This window comes from Phaenicophaeus curvirostris, chromosome 9 (assembly GCF_032191515.1).
Source record: "Phaenicophaeus curvirostris isolate KB17595 chromosome 9, BPBGC_Pcur_1.0, whole genome shotgun sequence".
NCBI lineage: Eukaryota > Metazoa > Chordata > Aves > Cuculiformes > Cuculidae > Phaenicophaeus > Phaenicophaeus curvirostris.
Genome location: NC_091400.1, coordinates 34,179,178 through 34,201,608, shown reverse-complemented (window position 1 = coordinate 34,201,608; position 22,431 = coordinate 34,179,178). Strand labels below are relative to the sequence as shown.

The following is a 22,431-nucleotide window of genomic DNA, read 5'->3' as shown; positions in this document are numbered from 1 at the left end:
TTTCCAACCTGGCGATGCCGTGATCCCTGTCCCTGCTGGGGGACTGCGATCCCGATGGGGGAGCTGGGCTTTCGGCCCAGCTGTCCTGCCGGGCTCGGGGCTCCGTTCAGCGGCGGAGGGCGGCGGCGAGCGGGCAGAGCCAGCCCACGGCCCAGCCCGGTGCCCCCCCCGCCGCCGCCGAGCTCCAGGCGCCGCCGGTCCAGTTGCCATCGCGCCGCTCGCTGCCTCCGCCCGGGTCGGGCCTGGCGGGGGCCCCGGCCCGGCGCAGAGCCGCCCCCGCCGCCGCCGCCGCCGCCGCCACCCGCAGCGCGGAGCCGTACCGGGGCGCCCGGGCCCTCGCGCCGCGGGCCGAGCCCCGCGCCGAGCCCCGCGCTCCCCCGCGCCCGCCGCGCCCCGCCCCGGGGGGAACCAGCGCGGCCGCCAGCAGCGCCAGCGCCCAGCCCAGCGCCACGCTCCGCCGCATCCCGCCGCTCCGACACCCGCGGGAGCGCGCACCTCCCGCCCCCCCACCCCCCGCCGCGGTCTCACCGGGGGCAGCGGCGGAGCCGAGCCGGTCCCGGGGCCGGGGGCGGCGGCGCCTGTCGGAGAACGGGGTGGGGGGCGGCGGGGCGGGGGAACGGCGGGCTCTGCGGGGAAACCGGGGCGAGGGGCGGGGCCGGGGCGGCCGGTGGGCGGGGCCGAGTCAGCCAATGAGCGGGGCAGATACAGCCAGTGGGCGGGGCCGAGTAGGCAATGGGCGAGGCTCTCTGGCCAATGGGCGGGGCCGCTCTTACCAGTGGGCGGGGCCGAGTCAGCCAATGGGCAGGGCTGAATCAGCCAATGGGCGGGGCCGATTCAGCCAGTGGGCGGGGCCGAGCAGCCAGTAGGGGGTGCTCTGGCCAATGGGCGGGGCCGAATCAGCAGTGGGCGGGGGCGAGTCAGCCAGCGGGGGGCGCTCTGGCCAACGGGCAGGGCTGAGTAGCCAATGAGCGGGGCGCTCTGGCCAATGGGCGGGGCCGAGTAGCCAATGGGCGAGGCGCTCTGGCCAATGGGCGGGGCCGAGTAGCCAGTGGGGGGCGCTCTGGCCAATGGGTGGGGCGCTCTGGCCAGGGGGCGTAACCGCCTCGGCCAATCGGAGGCGTGGGCGGGGTCACGTGTCCCCCGAGGTGGGGGGTGTTGAGGGGTCCCCGCCGTATCCGCCATGGCGGCCGCGCTGCGCGCCCTGCTCGGCTCCGCCGCTCCCCGCCGCGCTCTGCTCCGCCCGCCGCTCCGCCCGCCGCCCGGGCCGCGGCCCCTCTGCGCCGGTGAGCGGGGACCGGGCCGGGGCGGGGCAGCGACTCCCGGGGCGCCGCGGGCGGGGGCGCCGCGCCGAGCGCCGCGTCCTGGCTCCTCGCGCCTTAGGCCCGGGGCGGCCCTGCCCTGCGCCCCTTCGGCGGGGGTGCCCGCTGACGGCGGGCCCGGCGCTCCCCCGCCGCCCTCAAGGTCACCTGAAAGCAGCGCGGCACCGGGACCGGGCACGGGCGTTCGGGACGGGGGTCTGGCACCGGGCACGGGAATCCGGGACTGGGCATTCGGCACGGGGATTCGGCACTGGGACCAGGCACTGGGATTTGGCACTGGGACCAGGCACTGGGATTTGGCACTGAGACCAGGCACTAGGCACCAGGATTTGGCAGTGAGACCAGGCACTGGGCACCAGGATTTGGCAGTGAGACCAGGCACTGGGCACCAGGATTTGGCAGTGAGACCAGGCACTGGGCACCAGGATTTGGCACTGAGACCAGGCACCGGGCACCAGGATTTGGCACTGAGACCAGGCACCGGGCACCAGGATTTGGCACTGAGACCAGGCACTGGGATTTGGCACCGGGCGGCACCAGGATCTGGCCCTGGGGCCCAGCAGCAGGTGGCCCAGGGACACGCTGCCGTGCCCCATGTGGCTAAGGTGCCGGTGTCGGGGCGGCGGGCAGGGCCCCCGTTCCAGTTCCTGTCGGTGCAGAAGACGGGGTCGCGGCAGAGCGTGGGGCTGATCCAGCTGAACCGGCCGCAGGCGCTGAACGCCCTCTGCGCGGGGCTGATGGACGAGCTGCGGCGTGCGCTCGACGCCCTGGAGAGCGACCCCCAGGTCGGGGCCATCGTCCTCACCGGCAGCCAAAAAGCCTTCGCAGGTAGGCGGGGGGGCTGCCGCCCGCCCAGCTCGGCGGGGTTCGGCCTCCCACCCCGTTTTCCTCCGCAGCTGGCGCGGACATCAAGGAGATGCAGGATAAAACCTTCCAGGAGTGCTACGGTGGCGCTTTCCTCTCCGGCTGGGACAGGGTGGCCACTGTCCGCAAGCCCATCATCGCTGCCGTCAACGGCTACGCCGTGAGTGCCCCCCGCCGCCCCCACCACCCCGTTCTTGGCCGCGGCAGCCCCTGACCCTCCTCTTCCTCCCCGTCCCAGCTGGGCGGCGGGTGCGAGCTGGCCATGATGTGCGACATCATCTACGCCGGGGAGAAGGCTCAGTTTGGGCAACCCGAAATCCTGCTGGGGACCATCCCAGGTGAGCGGGGGCAGCCGCTGAGGGGGGCCGCCCGCCCCCAGCGAGAGCAGCAGGGGCGCCCGGGGAGCCCCCTCCGGACCTTTCCCTTCCCCAAACGGCTACAGGCGCCGGCGGGACGCAGCGTTTGACCAGGGCAGTGGGGAAGTCGCTGGCCATGGAGATGGTCCTCACCGGGGACCGCATCTCAGCAGCAGAGGCGAAGGAGGCAGGTAGGGGCACGGGCCGGCCCCAGCGGGCGTTGAGGGGGCAGCCGTTCCCCGCCCTCCAGCCTTCCACCATCCGTCCTAGGGCTGGTCAGCAAGATCTTCCCTGTGGAGAAGTTGTTGGACGCAGCCGTCGCCTGTGCCGAGAAGATCGCCAGCAACTCCAAGCTGGTTACTGCCATGGCGAAGGAGTCGGTCAATGCGGGTAGGGCTGGGGGGCTGAGCAGGAACCCCCGGCGGGGCTGCAGGGCCGGGCGGTGGGATCTTCTCAACTTCTTTTCTCTTAGCCTTTGAGACGACGCTGACGGAGGGGACCAGGACAGAGAAGCGGCTTTTTTATGCCACCTTCGCCACCGTGAGTAGAGGGGTCACCCCCCCGTTGCAGGGGGAAAGGTGGGACGGACCCCAACCTCGCCTCTCCACTCCTCGCAGGGTGACCGCAAGGAGGGGATGACAGCGTTCGTGGAGAAGCGCAAGGCAAACTTCACTGACAGCTGAGCCCCTGGTGGCACAGGTCCCACGGGCCTCTGCTCCCCGTTGTCCCCCACGTCACCCTGTGGAGGAGGCCAGGACCCGGTGGCCGGGGTGAGACAGCCGGGAGCAGCGACTGCGCTTGCCATGGCTATTAAAAGGTTTTCCTGGCACTGCTGGGAGATGGGGTGTCCTTGCTATGGGGTCCCCTGAGACCCCCCCCAGTACTATCATGCTGCTCTCTGACGCTGGCTGGGCAAGAGCAGCCTGTGGTGGGACAGGTCTGCAGGCCCCCTGAGGAGGGGGTGCCCTGTGGCACCTTCCTGGACTGAACCGAGGCCGCGGTGATGGGCGATGGGCAATAGGCTGAGCCCCCTGCCCAGAGTCTCGGGGTGAGCCTTATTTGGGGGATCTCTCAGATCTGGGGGCCCTGCAGTTAGGGATAGGTTTCTGGCAGCAATGAGGAGCCCACCAGGGTGCGGAGGGGGGAATGGGTTTATTGAGGGGGCTCCAGGGTGGGGAGGAAGGGACAGGAAAGCCCCAGGGGTGGCTGCCGTGCCTCATCTCCCAGCCTGGGTATGTCCCCACTCAACTGTGATGCAGATGATCACGATCTTCCTCCGGGCTGTCCTGCACCTTCGGGAACAGCATCCAGGGTGCTCTGCGAGTATCAGCCTCCCTGGCATCATCCTCAGCGTGATGGAGGTGGTCGAGGTCCTCCTCTGGTCCCTCCTGGGCTTGGAAGGTGCCTGGTTCCACCAATTCGGAGCCCTCTGGCAGCTCCGCGGCTGGTACGCCCAGGATGCTGGAAGAGAGGAGCAAAAACCGCAAGGCAACGTTGCGATGCATCAAAGTTACTGAACGTCCCCCTGCCCAGGGGATCCCACCCCGTCGGGCCCTCGGGAGGCTGCAGTTCGGAGCTCAGGGAGCCAACGGGCTAGTGTAGCTGCTTCTCCCACCGGTGGGCTGGATGGGTCAGGGCTGCAGCTCCGCAGCCAGGAGAACCCAGCTGGGGCTCCGTGCTGCAGCCCTCTGGGTGATCTGGGGGGAAGGAAGAGCTGGCAGCCCCTTCATTTTTGCGTGTTGCAAAGCAACGAGGGGAGTGTTCAAGCCTGAATGGGCCTTGGGCAGCCTGATCCAGTGGGAGGTGTCTCTGCCCAGGGCAGGGGGCTTGGAATTAGATGCTCTTTAAGGTCCCTTCCAACTCAAGCCATTCTATGATTATAAGTTTATTTCCCTCTAAAACACTTTGTGTTTGGGGATGTTGCTTTGTTGGTTTTTATGAGTGTCATATGACGTGCCCGAAGGTGTTTGAAGCGCGGCTGCCTCTTACGTTTCCTTGGCCAAATCCCGCGTCGCAGCCAGGTCCTTCTGCCCGGTGATGCTCAGAGCCTGCAGGGAGAGAAGGTGGGGTGCCAGGGGGTGGCACAGATCACGCGTGGGTTGCCCTGCGTCCAGGAGGGCAGGGTAAAGGGTGGGGGGCTCACCTGAGTGCCCCCAGGTGCGGGTAGAAGGAGGGCAGCGCCCAGCAGGACGGTGACGCTGCAGAGCCGCGCGGCTGCCAGGCTGGCAGAGAGAGAGCAGAGCCGCGTTGGCAGCAGCTCCACATCCACCGCTTGCCCCCGCAGCTCATGCCTGTGCCCGCCTGCCCCCCGCACCACTCCTGTCCCCCACGCCCCCCAGCCCTGCCCGCCGTACCGTTCCATGCTGCCTTCCTCCAGCCACCCAACCCTTGCTCTGCACTTTGCCCGCTGGGGCCGCCCTCCTGCACGCTGCTGGGTGGTGCCAGCGGGTGCTGCTCAGGGATCCAGGGCAAAGGATCGTGCCCTGCACGGACCGTAGAATCACAGAATGGTTTGAGTTGGAAGGGGCCTCAAAGTCCATCCAGTTCCACACCCCCTGCCACGGGCAGGGACACCTCCCACTGGATCAGGCTGCCCAAGGAACATCCAATCTGGCCTTGAACACCTCCAGGGATGGGGCAGCCACAGCTTCCCTGGGCAACCTGGGCCAGGGCCTCCCCACTCTCATCATGAGGAATCTCCTCTCTAAATCACTCCCTCTCCAATTTAAAGCCATCCCCCCTTGTCCTATCACTCCAAGCCTTTGTAAACAGTCCCTCCCCAGCTTTCTTGTAGCCCCTTCAGGTGCTGGAAGCTACTGTAAGGTCTCCTGGGAGCCTTTTCTTCTCCAGGCTGAACACCCCCAACTCTCTCAGCCTGTCCTCATATGGGAGGTGCTCCAGCCCTCAGATCATCCCTGTAGCCTCCTCCAGACCCGTTCCAACAGCTCCATCTCCTTCCTCCCTGTATTTGACAGTAAAGCAACAACCATGGTTGATCTCTCACTAAATGAGCTGTGAGTGCACGCGGAGTGTTGAGCAGAAGCAGGGATCAGCTAAAAGCCTCCTCACTCAACATTCACGATCTTGCTGGGTTCCAGAAATAAGGTTTATTAGAGCACAACCAAACACCTGCCCTGAGTGTCAAGAGGAAGATGAGGCAGCTTTAGTCCATAGAATGGTTTAGATTTGAAGGGATTTTCCAAGGAGACGTCCCAGGAGCTGTCCCAGCTGTGGGGTGGCCTCTGACACAGAGCTCTGTGTCAGGTGCTGCAGAGGACAACCTCTTCTGGCTCCTTGCTCCTGACAACCTCTTCTGGCTCCTTGCTCCTGCCTTGGTGTTGAGCCTCCCCTGGGGCAGCTGCAGCCCTTCCCCTTGCTTCTGCCCCCTCTCCAGCTTGATGGGCTCCATCTCCGTCACACAGGCACATTCCTCTCTCTTACAACAGAAGGAAAAGGTGAATTTCCCAACCCACCAATGCATTTCTTTCCTCGGCTTTTATGCCATCGAACAAACGACATACATCACCCCAAAGAGCAGAGTGTGGCTCCAGCTGCTTACTGGCCGCTCCTCCTCCTGGAATGTGGCCAAGGTCGCAGGAGAGGAGGAAGCAGACGGATATTTCTTATCTATGAAATAAAGAAATTTACCCTCAATAACCAGCGTGGCTGTTAAATAGGTATTCTTTTTATACAGCGCTGGAAGAGCTCTGTAATTTGTCCTCAGAGCGCTTCTACCCAACAGTGATTTCAGAGAACTTCACATACACAGAGGTGTCTTCATAATTTTTCCACGAAATAACAAGCCTGCTTTATTCCTGGAACCTCACTGCGTATCCAGGCAGGTAAAATTAATCCCAGCCGGAGACATTAAAGCTTGGCTGTACCCAACCGGTTAATCTTGGTGAGAAGAAGATAAGGGAAAACCAGGCGCTGTGTCCACCCGTGGGTGAAGTCTCCCCGACCCTCGCTGCGAGGGGCTTCACCTCTGTACCAGCAACAAACACCCCACATCTCCTCAAAACGAGGAGTCTGGCCCCAGCTGCTCGCTGGCCCCTCTCCTCCTAGAACGTGGCTGCCAACAAGGATTTTTCAAAGCCCTTTTTATCTCTTGTCCCTCCCAGAGAGGGGGGAAGAAAGCAATTACACATCCTAAGTTACTTGGATAAATGCCATTTCAGCAACCTCTTTTTTTCCCCTTTATGGACAATTTTTGAAGTCCCAAACTTCAACAGGTCCCTGAGACTTGGTAGCAGCACATTGAGCCTGGCTTTACGTTTCCAAATAATTTTTTCTCCTGGCAGGATGAGATGAAAAACAAAGGGAAAGGCAAGAGGAAAAACAAGCTACATCTCACGCCGGTTTTGGGGGCTCATGGAACAAACGGAGGTTCATTCTTCACATCTGACTCTGCCTGGGCTTCAAACAGCATTAAATTCTCTATGAGGCAATTTTGTAAAAATTCCATTTATTTATTCAACCAGTTGGAAGTCACTTGATTCTTAACTCCACACGGAAATGAGCTGCAATGCACGCAGATGCTTTTCCTGGTCCAGGCAAACCTTTCACGTGGGTTTGGGAGCAAGCGCTGGGGAGCAGAGTGGGCTTCAGGGAGACCGAGAAGGTCATAGTTAAGGATCAAGGCGCCTTTTTTTCTGGTTTCTTTTGTCAGTGGTTCCAGCTTCCATATAAACAGCAGATTTTTTTTCTTGGAATTTATGGAATCTTTTTTTCCCCTCACACAGTCTCAGCTACAGCAGCCAATTTCCTCTCAGCTCCATGTCACCGTGCTCCACTGCAGTCCAAGACTCCTTCTGCAGCCACTGTTGTGGAATTCAGCCTGTCCCATGTCTGCGTGCTGTGCCAAGCACTGCCTCTGCTAGCAGCTTCTAAAAACAGCGTCAGAAACTGAAAGAACGAAATCAGAAGTATTAAATTAACTGTTGTAATCTACACGCTCTTGCTTTGAATTTCATTTTGACTTTCCTCTCTTCAAGCAGGACTGGCAGGGAAGCGCTGCCTTCTCCTCTGGCACAGATCTCTGCACTGACCTTCACACTTTCTTCCTCGGTCCTTTAAATCCTCGGGTGGCACCTTGTCCAAAGCAAATCGTGGATGGGATCCTAGAAAGGGAGACACACTTTAATAAAAGCTAAGAGCCCACCTCTCGCAGGATCACCGTGATGCTTTATGCCTTGTGTAAAGTTTCAAGGTCCCAGAGTGGGAAAAACAAAGTATCGGAGGAGCAGAACACCTAAATCACCAAAGTGTAACTAAAAACCGTGTGAAACCGCTCTGCTTTCCCGTTTGTTCTGCAAATGTATGTCCTGAAGGCCTCCCTCCTCCTCACAGCCAGGTGCGAGGGGGTACACATTCCATCAGGCACGCTGCCGTGCTTCGTTGTGGAAGGACACAGTCACAAAGAGCAGGACAGCAGAAGCAGCAGTAAAAGCGTGGCCCTTCAGCAGCAAATTTTCCTGTTGACCTGCAGGATCACCTCAAATTTGAGAGGGTTTCTTTTGGCTTTATAAGCTGTTAAACTGAACAAAGCAGTAACGTTTAAAACATCACCGTGGCAGCTGCTTGAGAACAGGATTTTGTCTGGCAAACCACGACATTCAAAAGCAGAATCCACTGGCCACAGCGCGTTGGCAAGTGCTTTTAGACTCCACAACCCATCAGAAAGCCCTGAGCCAGCAACGCCTTATCTCATCTGACAGAGGCAGAGCCAGTCCCTGGCACCAGAGAAAGCAGGAGGTAGGTGAAGACAGAAGGGGGTCTCCCCGCACGGTCTTCCAGCAGGGCTGTGAGCTGTGCTGCTCCTTGCCTGCCAGTGAGCACGTCACAGATGTGGGAAACTCCAACCCCAAGAATCCCTTTGCTAACTGGAACAGTTCAGGCAAAACTCTATTAACCCTCACGCTGAGATGATTAAAATGATGAATAAAATGACACTGATCTCTGTGCTGGCAAGAAGGTGATGACCTTTGGATGGCTAACTCGTATCTCCCACAGGCTTTACATCACATTTCAAACTCAAGCCAGGATTAGGTGATTCAGTTTCAACTTTCTGTAAAGATTTCCTTAAAGAAAAAAAAAACAAGCCAAAACCTAAGGTGCAGAGTAGGATGTTCACTTGCTTTGTGCCTTGTCCTGCGACTGCATGGGAGCACAGACTGCACCAGTGCAAAAGCTCAGCCCCAAGCCAGCTAGAACAGGAAAGCAGTAGAAAGCAGGAACAAAACTTGTTTGCATATTTTAGGACAGAGTTCTTACTTTCAGACCCATGCCATTCTGCAATATCCTGGGAAGATAACGTGAGTGGGCAGACTAACAGAAACTTAACACAGCTTTCACGGCATAGGTGTGCTCTGTAGTTCCTCACACTTTCACCTTTTAAAAATGGCTTTTAAAACCTACGTGGAAATCCTACCTCTTGGATCTCCAACACAGAAACACCCTGAAGACGACTGTTTCTACACCCTAGTTCTAACTGCACTACAAAATGGAATTTGTATTATAGAATCCCAGCCCCAGAAATTTTTGGCTGCGGAGACCAACAGTACAGACCTGGATTTATAGAGTCGTTTCTCTGGCACCGAAGGATTGGGGCTGGCTGCAGGCTGAGGGATCTCCATGTTCTCACCAGGCCCTGTTTCCATGGGGTCCACTTGGCATTGTTCCAATGTTTCCATGCTCACATCCATCGGCACGCTGGCACCCTGCTGTGCGGGAGAGCTCGTGTGCTTGGGGCCACTGCAGAGACAAAAGTTTATATCCTGCCTCAGCAGCTGCCACATAAACCCAAACGGCTGGAAAGGTATTTCGTGATGAAACAGGTTAAGTCCGAGTTGGGCTGGGTTACTGCACAGGGGAACAGAGATCTACGCTTGGGTTGGGGCAATCCCTGGGTTCAATACAGGATGGGGGATGATGTGATTGAGAGCAGCCCTGCAGAGAAGGACGTGGGGCACCGGGCGTTGAGAAGCTTGACACGAGCCGGCAATGCATGCCGGTGATTCTGCTCCTCTATTCCTCTCTTGTGAAACCTCACCCAAAGTATTGTGTCCAGTTCTGGAATCCTCAACATAAGAAGGAGATGGAGCTTTGGAATGGGTCCAGAGGAGGCTACAAAGATGATCAGAGGGCTGGAGCATCTCCCATACGAGGACAGGCTGAGAGAGTTGGGGGTGTTCAGCCTGGAGAAGGCTCCAAGCAGACCTTATAGTGACCTTCCAGTGCCTGAAGGGGCTACAAGAAAGCTGGGGAGGGACTGTTTACAAAGGCCTGTGGTGATAGGATGAGGGGGAATGGCTTTAAATCAGAGAGAGGAAGATTTAGATTAGACATGAGAAAGAATTTCTTCACTATGAGGGTGGGGTGACACTGGCCCAGGGTGCCCAGAGAAGCTGTGGCTGCCCCATCCCTGAAGGTGTTGGATGGGCCTTGGGCAGCCTGATCCAGTGGGAGGTGTCCCTGCCCAGGGCAGGGGGGTTGGAACTGGATGATCTTTAAGGTCCCTTCCAACCCAAACTATGATTCTATGACCAAGCGTTCCTGAAGAATTGATGCTGGATGGATCATGTTTTCCTGAGGAACCTCTGTGCCCCACTGGAGTGGTGGCAATTTTTCTTTTTCCCCTGCTACTTCTTTCTCTCTTTCTCTGACTTAGCTTACTGTATCTTCTTTTCCCTCGGCGCTGTGGTGTATCAGATTGAATCAGAGTCGTGTCGTAATTTGTTCAGCCACCTTGGCTGTGTCCAAGGTATCAGGCTGGGATCTGGTTTTGCAGCTCTGAGAAGCTGCAACTCAGAGTGCACCTGAGTACCTGTTTTTTTTTATCTTGGCCATGTCTAATATTCACTGCATTTGAATTTAGCCTGGGAGATTTTTCGGTCCCCGACTTGCCACGCAGATATCAAAAGGACCCTTTTCACTCTCCCTCTTTGACCGTGCAGGTTGGGGTGGGCCCTAATACTCCTGGAGTCAGGACTGGGCTCTAACAAGCAGCCAGCTGAGAAAACTGTGCACCAAACTCACAAAGCCTCCCTCTGCTCAACTTATGGTTTTGGGGAACACGAATGTTGCAAGGGGTTGGAGAGCAAAGTGAGAAACGTGCACAAAGTGATGCAGAGGGATTCTGGGCTTCACATTTATACTTGAGAAGGCACAAAGGGAGCAGAGCCTGGAGCCACATGGGGAGAGAAATAAGATGCACTTCAACATCAAGATAAACTAAAACGTTGCCACAGAAAGATTTGCAAGTTGACCTGTTCTTATGAGCAGCAGAAAATGTAATTTCTGAGCCTTTTAGGGCATAAACTTACTTCCTCTGAAGAGGGAACGCGACAGCAGAAAAAAACATTGTTTCTGCAGGGAAAAACAAGTTGTGTATTACAGCTCTGTAGTTACCTTTTCACCTTCTTCGGTCTATCGAAGCGAAAGTCAGCAGGGTAAAAGTGGGCGGTGACCAAGTGATCCTTTCTGTCCTCGCTGCTCTTGAACTTCTCCGCACAGCCTTCTACCAAACACTTGTACTGAAAGGCAGGGGAAACAACAAAGACGTAACTGGAAAAGGCAAGCAGTGTCAGCCCATGCCGTGCACACCAGCCTCGCGCGAAGGGCTGCGCATGGCGACTCACCATGTTCTGCTTCTCAGCCATTATCTGGAAGAGCGAGTCGTGCCACTCCAGTATGTGGATGTCCAAGAGGTGCCCCGATGGGAAGGATCGCTTGCAGAAGGAGCAGACGTTCCTGTGCAGCGAGTTGTAGTGGTGCTCGTAGCCCTCCAGTGTGTCAAAGATCTGGCAACAGCCAGAGATGTGGCAACTGAATTCAGACACCCTGTAGTGAAAGTTAGGACACCCACACCTTAAATGAAATCAGAGACTTAATTTAAGCTGCATATAATCCTCTAGATGACTGTTTACTTGTGGCATTTCGTGTGAATAACATTTAGATTAACTGTGAGGTGCAATGGAATGAAGATTACGATGGTGCTGGCAGTTACAAACTGTTATTTGCCGTTGGGGCTTGAGCATCGTATACATCACCGTGCTGTGAAGTGGTGCTTTAAGAATAAACAAGCAGCAACGTGAAAATTAAGCTGTTTGATTTTAACACTGAAGCCACGGATTAAAACTCTGTGCCAATGCTGTTGAACAAACAACTGTAGGAGCACCTCATGCAAGCCTCAAAGCACTTCATAGAATCATAGAATAACCAGGTTGGAAGAGACCCACTGAATCATCGAGTCCAACCATTCCTATCAAACACTAAACCATGCCCCTCAGCACCTCGTCCACCTGTGCCTTAAACACCTCCAGGGAAGAGGACTCAACCCCCTCCCTGGGCAGCCTCTGCCAGTGCCCAATGACCCTTTCTGTGAAGATTTTTTTCCTAATGTCCAGCCTGAACACCCCCTGGTGGAGCTTGAGGCCATTCCCTCTCGTCCTGTCCCCTGTCACTTGGGAGAAGAGCCCAGCTCCCTCCTCTCCACAACCTCCTTTCAGGTAGTTGTAGAGAGCAATGAGGTCTCCTTCTTCAGTATTGTATGCAAGAGCAGGCTTTAAAGCAAGATGAATTCTCACAACTCTTCCTAACCTGGGCTGCCTGGGCAGCTCTCCCACTCTTGGGTAAATAACACCCTGCAATTTAACTCACGGAAGCTCACGGGGAGCTCTCGGTGTACCGTCCCCTCCGGGAGGCACCGAGCAGCCCGGCTTTAACCCTTTCCCTTCTCCCTCCCTGGGTCCCCGCACCCACCTGGGCCTCTCGCCCGCCTCCGCCAGGCCGCTGAGGACGCCCTGCAGGTAGAGGTGCCTGTGGACGTCCCCATCCTACGAGAAGAGAGGAGAGAGAGAGAGAGAGACCCGTGGCAGCCGGCGCCGGCCGCGGGGCCCGGCCCTCCCGCGGGAGCGCGCCGCACCTCCAGCAGCGCGTGGCCGCGGCCCAGGCGGTGCCGCCGGGGGACGAAGGTGAACGGAGGAGGAGGAGGAGGAGGAGGAGGGGGGGGGGCCGGGAGAGGCGAGGGGCGCGGGGCTGGGGCCTCTCGCAGGCGGCGGGACAGCCCCGGCGGCAGCAGCGCCATGACAGGCAGAGAGCTGTGCGCATGCGCGTCGCCTCTCCGGTCACCGGAAGCGTCTGACGCTTCCGGTGACCGGAGAGGCGACGCGCATGCGCAGAGGTGCTAGTGAGGCGCACTGCGCATGTGCAAATGGGGCGGTTGCGCAATGCGCATGCGTATGTGAGGCGGTTGCGCACACTGCGCATGCGCAGCTCTTCGTGATGCGCACTGCGCATGCGCAGATCGCGCTCTTCGCTGGCTGGGAGGGAGCGCGCGCGCGCGGGGCGCTTCCGGTCGGCGCAGGCACTTCCGGCAGGGCTCGTGAGGGAGACGAGGCGGAGGGTTGCTGGCCCTCGGGAGCCCGGAGAATATCCGAGGGCTGCGTCGTCCCTGGGAGGCCGTGAGCAGCGTGGGGTGGAAGGGTCCTTCGGAGCCCGCCCGGCCCAGCCCGCTGTCGGCCAGCAGGGGCGTCTCTGGCTCCATCAGGTGGGTCAGAGCCCCGGCCGAGCGCTTCTCGAGCGTTTCCAGGGAGAGCTGGAGCATCTCCCATACGAGGACAGGCTGAGAGAGTTGAGGTGATTCAGCCTGGAGAAGAGAAGGCTCCGGGGAGACCTTAGAGCGACCTTCCAGTACCTGAAGGGGCTATAAGAAAGCTGGGGAGGGACTTCACAAAGGCTTGGAGTGATAGGACGAGGGGGAATGGCTTTTAAGCCTCACCACCCTCATAGTGAAGAATTTCCTTCCCGTATCTAGTCTAAATTTTCCCCTTTCCAATTTAAATCCATTCCACCTTGTCCTATCAATCCATGCCTTTCTAAAAAGTCCCTCCCCAGTTTTATTGTATCCCCTTCAGGTATTGGAAGGAAAAGATGTTTCTACATAAGGATTAGAGCCCTGGCTAGTGGGGAATCTGGATCCTTGGAGATAATAAAGCTTGGACTGAAGGAGTCCCTGCATGGCTTCCTCTAATTTCAGTCATTTTCGGGTGGAGGGTTGGGCCGAGGCTTGCAGAGATCCCTTCCAGCATAAATGATTCAATGATTTTGGCAAACCAAAAGCGTGTCTGTATGTTTGATATTCAGCATCAGCGCAGGGTGTTGCATTAAACTCCCTACTTGCATGAGGCTTCAGTCAGACTTCTTTTTCACAGAAAGAATCACTGAGCACTGGCAGAGGCTGCCCAGGGAGGGGGTTGAGTCACCTTCCCTGGAGGTGTTTAAGGGACAGGTGGATGAGGTGCTGAGGGACATGGTTTAGTGTTTGATAGGAATGGTTGGACTTGATGATCCTGTGGGTCTTTTCCAGCCTAGTGATTCTGTGATTCTGCGGCCATCGTTTAAGTAACTTTGCAGAATTTGGTGGTTGTCAATTAATAAAGTGGATAGTAGAATGGAAAGGCCTCTAAACATGGAAAAGCTGCTTTTGAACAATTTCTGAAGCAGCATTGTGGGCAGACGGCTGAAGCTAGCGTTTCCAGTTGTGTCTGCACTCTGTCAGTACACAAACTGGTTACAGGGACTCAGTAACTCTTTGACCACCAGTGTGATTCTGGGATCGAAAAGTTTTCTGCTGGCTCACATACATGTAAGGTGGGGTTTGCACTGGTATGGTTAAATCAGGCATGGTTATGAGTATCTCTCTTTTGCTTTCTTCATCCTCTTACACACGTTTCTTTGTTCCAGTCAATTTTAGCATACACTACAGGCTCATAACGTAGTCAGAAAATGTTGTTTGTGCTGATATATTTTCATTTGCGGCAGTAAAATAACAAGTTACCTTTTTTGTTTCTGTGTTCTGTGGAACTTGCAGCCTCGGCTGGTAGTATGAGCGAGTTCCGCATCCACCATGACGTCAATGAGTTGCTCAGCCTGCTGCGTGTCCACAGCGGGGAAGGAGCCGAAGTCTACATCGATCTTCTGCAGAAGAATCGCACGCCTTACGTTACCACAACTGTGTCTGCACACAGCGCAAAGGTAAGCGTCGACAGGCGACGATCGCAGCGGAGATGCGCTTCAGACGTTAGGGGGAGGCCAGCAGGAGTTCTGAGGCAGTGTGTGTCCTTTGCTTGTTGATAGAGGTTACATTGTCTCTGATAGGAGAAATTCAAGATAATCGCTCCTCAGAGTGATTTCTCTTGGCCAGTGATGTGAACTGCCTTTTCTTTACTGTACTTGTCTGTGAGATAACTTGATTTCTGTGGGTGCAGAGCTGGACACCAGTCGGTAGGAATATTGGCTGTCCCAATTTTTTTGAGAACAACAATAATATCATGTTGGCGTGGGTGAAAAATGGGAGTAATTTGATCTGTAATCTCAATTTTGAGTATAGAGTAGGAAGATTGTATTCGGGAAAAGGGAGAGGGTGGTGGAAGAACATGAGAAGGATTGTTAGAACTAGGATGGTGGAGAAGTTCAAAGGAGGAGCTTACTTTGTGCCTGTGATAGTCATTTAAAAATTTAATTAGAGCAGTTGTCCTTTGGAAGAATAAAACAAATGAAAAGAGTCACTGTACGAAATACAATTATATGAACAACACCTGGCTTGTTTTCTGCGTATCCTCCAAGTATTAGGGACTAAAGCCTGATGCTCTTATGACCAGGCATAATTCTGTGGCCATAATCACAGAATTGTAGGAGTTGGAAGGGACTTCTGGAGATCATCCAGTCGAATCCCCCTGCTAAAGGAGGGTCACCTTACGCAGATTGCACAGGATTGTGCCTGGGCAGGTTTTAAATGTCTCCAGAGAAGGAGACTCCACAACCTCCCTGGGCAGCCTGTTCCAGTGCTCCATCTGCCTCACAGGAAAGATTTTCCTCATTTTCAGGTAGAAATCCCTATGTCCAGTTTGTACCTATTTCCCTCTCAGTCTTCTCTTTTCCAGGCTAAACAGGTGGAGCTTACACAGACTTTCCTCCTAAAAGAGATGTTCCAGACCCATCTCTGTGGCCTCTGCTGAACACTCCAGTCATTCCTTGTCTTTCATGAACTGGGGAGCCCAAAACAGGACACAGGCCTCCAGATGGGGTCTTCCTAGGGCAGAGTAGAGGGAGAGGAGAACCTCCCTTGGCCTGCTAGCCACACTCTTCTCCGTGCACCCCACTGACCTTCTTGACTGCGAGGGCGCATTGCTGGCTCATAATACTGCATGTCATTATCATTTTTAAAAGCAGTCCATCAGTCAAGCTTTAAATGCCAGAAAATTTCTAACAGTGTCTGAAAGTTTAGGTCTTTTTGGCCTGAACTACATGTTTTCTTTAATTCCAGTCTTGTGTGCTTTTACACTGACAGCTACAGCTCATAGACTTGTAGAAAAATTTAAGCAGGAGGGGCAGCTGGAGACCTGCCGTCTGACCTCTTGTTCCCCGCAAGGCCAGCAACACAGCTACAGCAGACTGCTTAGCTGGCTTTTGAAAATCTCCAGGAGATTCCCTCCTTTTCTCTGGCTGTGTCCCAGAGTCACCACTGTCTCCAGAAAGAACTGTTTGCCTGGGATTGTGCGTGTTTGTGGCAGCGCCTGTGGTGCTCTTGCTGTGCCCCTGGGAGCGGGGTGTAACCTCTTCTCTGGGCTCAGTCCAGTCAGTTGGTGTCTGTCTTGCTAGTGGGGCCCCTAAAGTGAACCCCAGGTCCAGATGTGCCTTCATCAGTGCCAAATACCTTAATGAACCTGCTGATACAAAATTACATTGTCTCAGACTGAGCATGTGCAAAGTGATCCCAGCTACAGATTTGTGCTCACCTTCATCTTTTCTCTCCTGCAGTCCCTTCTCCATCACCTGAAGTGCCAGAACCCCCACTCCTCTCCAGTCTAATCATTAGTAAGAGACAATTCTGTAGCGTTCATTTCAAAACCCAGTCCCTAAAGTACTTTGGTGGTGGTAGCAGCCTGCACCTTGTTTCCATCCTTGCCCAATGCTCTTCTCTGGAATGCAATAATAATATGCAGTAAACATTTAATATTAATACGGTGTTTTACAGGTAAAAATAGCAGAGTTTTCTCGAACTCCTGAAGATTTTTTAAAGAAGTATGATGAGCTGAAGTCTAAAAACACAAGACATCTAGATTCTTTAGTTTATCTACTGTCAAAACTCACAGAAGACAAAGAGGTTTGTTTCTTCTTTAGAACTGGGTGTGTTATAAGTATTCAACAGTAGCAACAATGCAGTGGTTTTAAGTACGGCACGCTTTCTGATAATTTTCAGCAAAATGCATTGAAATCAACCCAGAACCAGTTCTAGCATTTACTTTATTAAACTACTGCTGAGAATTAACGCTCCTTTTGATATAAATTCTTAAGATGCACATAACTGGGTCAGAAAGGCCTGTGGTCTAATTCAGCACAGTCGTCTTATGATCGTGTGCTTTTTGCTGTAGTGGGTGCTGACCAGCATTCACAAAATGTTTTCTCTTCGTTTCTGTACAGACACTTCAGTATTTGCAACAAAATGCCAAAGAAAGGGCAGAACTTGCAGCTAATGCAGCAACCAGTGGAAGCACAAACTTTTCCATTCCCTCGTCTACTTCCAAAATATCCCTCCAGGAACTCGAGGAGCTCCGTAAGCAGCTGGGCAGTGTCACAGCCAACTCCAGTGTACAGCAGGTACTGTTTGTCCCCGGGCTGGGGACACAAAATCTTTCCCTTCTGCTCATGTGTATAGCCGTGCTCTTAACTTTAATCATCTAGTAGAAGTATAAATGTTCCTATCTGTGCAGGTAATCTAAATTATCTGACAAAATTTATTAGTCAGATTACATTAAATGTTTGTATTGTTCCTAGTAAAAGTGGCCTTTTTCTGTTTAAGTCAGTTAAGGTAGGTCACGTTTAGGCCGTGACTGTTTTAACTAGCAGGGGTTATGGTAATTTCATTTACCCATTTCAAACAACTGGTTTAGCTCTGCTGACTAAAGTCCTTTTTGGCCTGTGACAGTGCTTTCTCAGGAGCTGGGCGACTGCTGTGGCATGTCCCGAGCCTTGTTAGGAGTTCTGCTCTTTCAGGTGATGTGGCTCATGTAGTCGTTCCCCAAGTGGACACAGCTGTTCCCTCTATTTGGCTATTTCAGCTCCTGAAATAAACGCTGCAAAGTGACCCCGAAGACAAAAGGGAAATAAAAAAATCTGCCATAGAAGTAAACAAGACACAGGCTTAGAAAACAGTTCAGCAAGTTTGCACTGGTTTGCAGTGGTGGGCAGATTGCTTTGGGCCATTGCTGGCTAGAGAAATGGACCCTCCAGGTGCTGTGTTTTGGGACACCCAGAGGGTCTCTTGGCTTGAAGGGATAGACATGCATGCGATGATAGAAAATTCAAACCTGAAACAGAGTGCAAGCCCCTCCCCCTGTCAGGCAGTGATGAAACCAGCCTTGTTCTATCTACACTGTAAAATACACGTCTGCACAGACCGTGTCAAAAATCAACCACCCAAATTCGTCAGAGATTATCTGAGTCAAGTGGTTGACTTTGATCATGAAGGGAAGATGAAGTCCCAGTGCGATAACTGATCTTTGTAATAGGAGACTTGCAGACTTGCTAAAAGAGGAAAGAAAAGTAAGCAGTGTTCTCTGGGATGTGATGTTGACTACCAAAGGAATCAAAATGGCACCTGGAGTGCTGCATCCAGCTCCGGGGTCTCCAGGGCAAGAAAGACATGGACCTGTTGGAGTGGGTCGAGAGGAGACCACAGAAATGATAAGAGAGCTGGAGCACCTCTCCTGTAATGACAGGCTGAGAGAGTTTGGGTTGTTCAGCCTGGAGAAGAAAAGGCTCTGAGGAGACTTTACTGCAGCCTTTTGATACATAAAAGTGTCTTACAGGAAAGACAGAGTTTTACCAGGACCTGTAGTGTCAGGACAAGGGGCAACAGTTTTAAACAGAAAGAGGGTAGGTTTGGATGGAATACCCCATCCATGGCAGTTTTAAAGGCTAGGTTAGATGGGGCTTTGAGCAACCTGATCTACTGGGAGATGTCCCTGCACATGGCAGGGGACTTGGAAGTGGGTGATCTCTAAGTCCCTTCCAACCCAAACCATTCTGTGAATCTGTCTGGTTTCGTTTTGGCAGTTGGAGACAGGAATTACCTCATATCTCTAGATTTCCAGGGGGTAACTTCCATATAGTCCATCTCACTGAACTAGCGCCATTTTTACAGTACTGTCTTCCATCCACTGAGATCTCCTGCTAAGATCTTACCTGGCTGTTAGGTTGTATAGTCCCCCATACCTGGAGAAATGCTTCAGAAGCTTTTGGACTTAGATACTTTCTTGGTCTGCTCTCTCTTAAATATGCATGGTTCATGGAAATGTGATGGTGAGGTCCATGCTTTGTGGAGCTTTCCCTCCAACTCATTTCTCCCTGCCATTTGGGAAGGTGTAATGAGGGCCGTCCTCCCTAGCTGGAGCTTGTTCATACAGCCCTGTCGCGTAGGGCCAGTGCTACAGGGAAATTCTGTTCTGGGTCTTCCTGTAGTGACCCAGAGCTCAAGGTGATATAGAAAGTGTACATGATGTTTTGATCTTTTAGCTAATGTCTGTCCAGATTGCGACAGACAAGTAAGTTAGAATGTGCTACTTCAGTAGAGGAGTACAAGGTCTGACACAAAAAAACCCAAGACTGTGCCTGTAACTCTATTTAGCAAAATAAGAAAATAAAGTATGTTCATCTTCAAAACAGTTCCCTTCTGAGCTGCCACACCACTGCAATCTTCAGAGCAATTCCACAGATTGTTGTCTGAAAGGCTGTTGAGGATCTTTGCTGGTATTTGGTTTTACATCTTCTACAGACAGAAAACAGGTTCCTTTGAGCACCAATTGGATCTTTGGGTTCTCTTCACCGTCCACCTCAGTCAATAATTCAAAAGTTTCCATCACAGGTTTCTTCAGTTTCACAAAAAAAAATTTGATATTAACTCAGTGTTGACTCTTGCACACTGACATTTTCCAGCTGAAGAAAAACATCTCTGTTTGAACATACGTCCGCTCGTACCAAATGAAATGATGAAGCTGAGCCTTGTCTCACTGTGGCAGCTTAGAACATGTTCTGTAATCAGCTCTTTGTCTCGCACTCTTGGTCCTAAGCAATAGGGTTAGTCTCAGGTTTTATTGTGTCAGACCTCATAAAAAACCTCCTATCATTTTCCAACGACCTGTGAGCGGACTGTCTGGATTGCATTTGGTACGCAGCTACTCAGCAGGCACGGAGCAGAAACTGAGTTCAGAAGTGTTTGTTAGCCTGTCTGCCAGTGCCCCTTGAGTAAGATGTTGCTGCTTATTGCTTCTGCAAGGAGTTTGTTACCTTTCACATAGTGCTGTTTGCAAAATAGTAAGCTCCCTGGTGGCTGTGTGCCCCCATTCTGCACCCCTGTGTGTGCCCTCGCACCCACGCTGGTGGGAGGGATGCAGAAGGGTATTATTTTAGGTACGCTACAATAAAAAGAAGGCCAACTGTATAAAACACCTCTGTATCACTGAAAACAATAGACTATAACTGTATCGGGAGACCAAATCCTCCACCATGCTACTCAAACATCAGCTGTTCTACTTTCTGTTCTTAAGTTACCAGTTTACAGTCAATTTCTGCTTAAAATTGAAAAATTCTTGGGGTTCTGAATGTCTTTTTCTCCTTTCTCTCTTTCTCTTTTTTCAGCAGCCTCTTGAGCTTACACGAAAAATTCTCCGAGATAAGCAGAACAAGAAGAATTCTGGTCAGCCCATTCCCATATTTCCATCCTGGGTGTATGAAAGACCTGCACTTATTGGCGATTTCTTAAATGGCACCAGTTTAAGCACTGACACAACTTTACCTATAGGTATGTGATACACAGGGAAAATTGCCTTAACTTTTTACTTTTTGTACTTGTTCACAAGTGCTGTTCAGATTTCATAACTTGGGCCGAAAGCAAAACTTGGCTTCTTGCGCTGTGTAGATGAAAAGCAAGGTTCAAAGAAAAAAAACCCAGGCTTGTATCGTTCACTGTGTTTCTCCTGTGAAGAATTTCAGCTCCACTGAGGGATCTGAACTGTTCTGAGTCTCCCAGTTCTTTTTCTCTTTTGAGTCACAGCCAACATAAAATCCTGCTGTAGAAGTACCACAGCTGTATTCTTAGCTGAAGAATCTTTGGTTGTATCTGACAAGGGAGTATTTTTCAATCCACCCAGCTCAATATCCCCTCCAGTAAGACTAGAGCAACTTCCCTGGTTTGGTGTTTCTCTCCTCGCTAGAGAATCAGGGGACTAATCTCTTCCCATTGTATTCTAACTCACAACTGAGCTGTGTATAGTTTCTTATTCATAAACTAGATCTATACCTTTCTGGAAGAGAACAACTGAGTTAGAGACTCATATTTCCATTCCCTGGAACTGTGGAGGCTCCTACAAGAAATCTGTAGCTTTTCTGATGTGGATTTGGGCTGTGTCTAATGGGGGCATGAAAACAGTAGGTTCATTCTTTAAGGTGCCCATAAATAGCTTTTTTTTGTTGCTTTATTTGAAGTGTTTTCTTGATATTTGAGTATTTCAGTGGAGGGGAGTTAGGGGCAGTTGTTGACAATATTGGAGCTGCTCTCATCCAGTAATTGAATCCTTTTGGGTGGAAGGATCAGCAGCACAAGCTGTGGGTGATATTCTCTGGATCGTAGATGTGTAGCCCTGTCTACTTGGTTTGCTTTGGTTATAAATGAGCAAAGGGTTCTGTTTTCCTGGAAAGCAAGGTAGGTGATTTTGGAACTGACCCTAACTCAGTTTTATTTCTCTATATCTTGATTCAGCTTGGTATGATCTTACTTTGTTCTCTTTGAATGGTGATATGTATTTCTTTCAAGCTTCAAGTACTAGACTGAAATGATACAACTGTGCGATCACGTACTACAGCAAGTTCTGATGGTGTTCTTTTTTTCTCTTCTCTTTGAAAACAGGTACTTTGCCTTTAGCTTCCCAAGAATCTATGATTGTGGAAGACTTGCTGTATGTTCTGATTGGTGTGGACGGAAGATACATAACAGCACAGCCTCTTGTAGGCAGGCAGAACCGAGCATTTTCAGTTGATCCAAACTTGGACTTGTCCATCAAAGAGCTGGTGACCAGGATTCTTCCTGTAGCAGCGAGTTACTCTGCTGTCACCAGGTACCAAGCTGGCTTTTATTAGAGGAGTGTGTTTTGTCAGAGGAGCATCAGGTTGTAGAATCTGTTGGTGTGCAGATGTTAACTTACAAGCATAATTTAAACCTACGGGGATACAGAATAAACATGACAATTTCTTTGAATTTATTTTAGCTGCATTACCTTTTGCTGGGTTTCTCCTCTGTGTTGCCAGTTCACTTCTGCATTCATCTCACCTTTGCTTTGTCCAGACTTGGTCCTGGTATGTTCAGGCGAAGTGCAAATATGCCTGCTTATTCTGGCTCGTCTTTTCCCATCCTGCTATGAATTCCTCCATGTTTCCTGCTTTTTGCTCTGTTTTGAGCATCCAGGACTGAGACAACCTCTTTGTGCTTCTGAGCAGGAAAAGGTCTTAGTATAAAGTACACCTCACTAACAGAAGTTGTTTGTTGTGTAGATGTCTGCATTTTTAGGATATGATTCACCAGATCCCTTTCACATGTCTCCTTCTGGATGATATGACTTGTGTTCAGAAGCATCAGTCTCTCTCCACCAATATGTATGGAGCCATCTTAATTTGGTCAGATGAATCCCTGTTGTGGCCTGTGGTGTCAGAAGCTAGCAGCAGCGCTTTCCTCACATCTGAGTGCACATTCCTTCCTTTTGATGTCTTTTCCTGCCCTCTCATCTGTTGCTTATGCAAAGACAATTGCCTTGGAAGTCCTGGCTCTCACTTTTTAC

At 52.6% G+C, this 22,431-nt stretch overlaps 4 protein-coding genes across 6 annotated transcripts in view; 2 read left to right on the top strand and 2 right to left on the bottom strand.

The window, feature by feature from the left end:
• Positions 1-106: 106 nt before the first annotated feature.
• SPRN (shadow of prion protein) lies at positions 107-463 on the bottom strand. Its single transcript, XM_069864156.1, has one exon. It carries the CDS (start codon positions 461-463, stop codon positions 107-109), a length of 357 nt encoding a protein of 118 aa, XP_069720257.1.
• Positions 464-1,165: 702 nt separating this feature from the next.
• Positions 1,166-6,196, top strand: ECHS1 (enoyl-CoA hydratase, short chain 1). The gene is made up of 8 exons (XM_069863665.1): positions 1,166-1,283; positions 1,950-2,147; positions 2,216-2,343; positions 2,422-2,521; positions 2,626-2,730; positions 2,810-2,929; positions 3,012-3,079; positions 3,157-6,196. The coding sequence occupies exons 1-8, from the start codon at positions 1,181-1,183 to the stop codon at positions 3,220-3,222; spliced, it is 888 nt and encodes a 295-aa protein (XP_069719766.1). The 5' UTR covers positions 1,166-1,180; the 3' UTR covers positions 3,223-6,196.
• A 791-nt stretch (positions 6,197-6,987) lies between these two features.
• Positions 6,988-12,626, bottom strand: ZNF511 (zinc finger protein 511). Of its 2 annotated transcripts, none has more exons than XM_069863667.1 (7): positions 12,465-12,626; positions 12,302-12,375; positions 11,179-11,380; positions 10,949-11,073; positions 9,107-9,292; positions 7,588-7,659; positions 6,988-7,444 (listed from the first exon to the last, which is right to left on the bottom strand). In XM_069863667.1, the coding sequence occupies exons 1-6, from the start codon at positions 12,624-12,626 to the stop codon at positions 7,590-7,592; spliced, it is 819 nt and encodes a 272-aa protein (XP_069719768.1). In that variant the 3' UTR covers positions 6,988-7,444; positions 7,588-7,589. The 2 variants fall into 2 exon arrangements, with proteins under 2 accessions (XP_069719768.1, XP_069719767.1); XM_069863666.1 differs by having other exon boundaries at positions 6,988-7,425.
• A 361-nt stretch (positions 12,627-12,987) lies between these two features.
• TUBGCP2 (tubulin gamma complex component 2) overlaps positions 12,988-22,431 on the top strand; it is a 32,883-nt gene continuing 23,439 nt past the window's right edge. The window contains exons 1-6 of one of the 2 annotated variants that reach the window (XM_069863644.1): positions 12,988-13,088; positions 14,412-14,575; positions 16,578-16,706; positions 17,024-17,200; positions 20,243-20,402; positions 21,507-21,714. In XM_069863644.1, the coding sequence (XP_069719745.1) occupies positions 14,426-14,575; positions 16,578-16,706; positions 17,024-17,200; positions 20,243-20,402; positions 21,507-21,714 (824 nt within the window). In that variant the 5' untranslated portion in view covers positions 12,988-13,088; positions 14,412-14,425. Of the gene's footprint in view, positions 13,089-14,411; positions 14,576-16,577; positions 16,707-17,023; positions 17,201-20,239; positions 20,403-21,506; positions 21,715-22,431 lie in introns of both variants that reach the window. The other variant, XM_069863643.1, reaches the window with a different exon arrangement.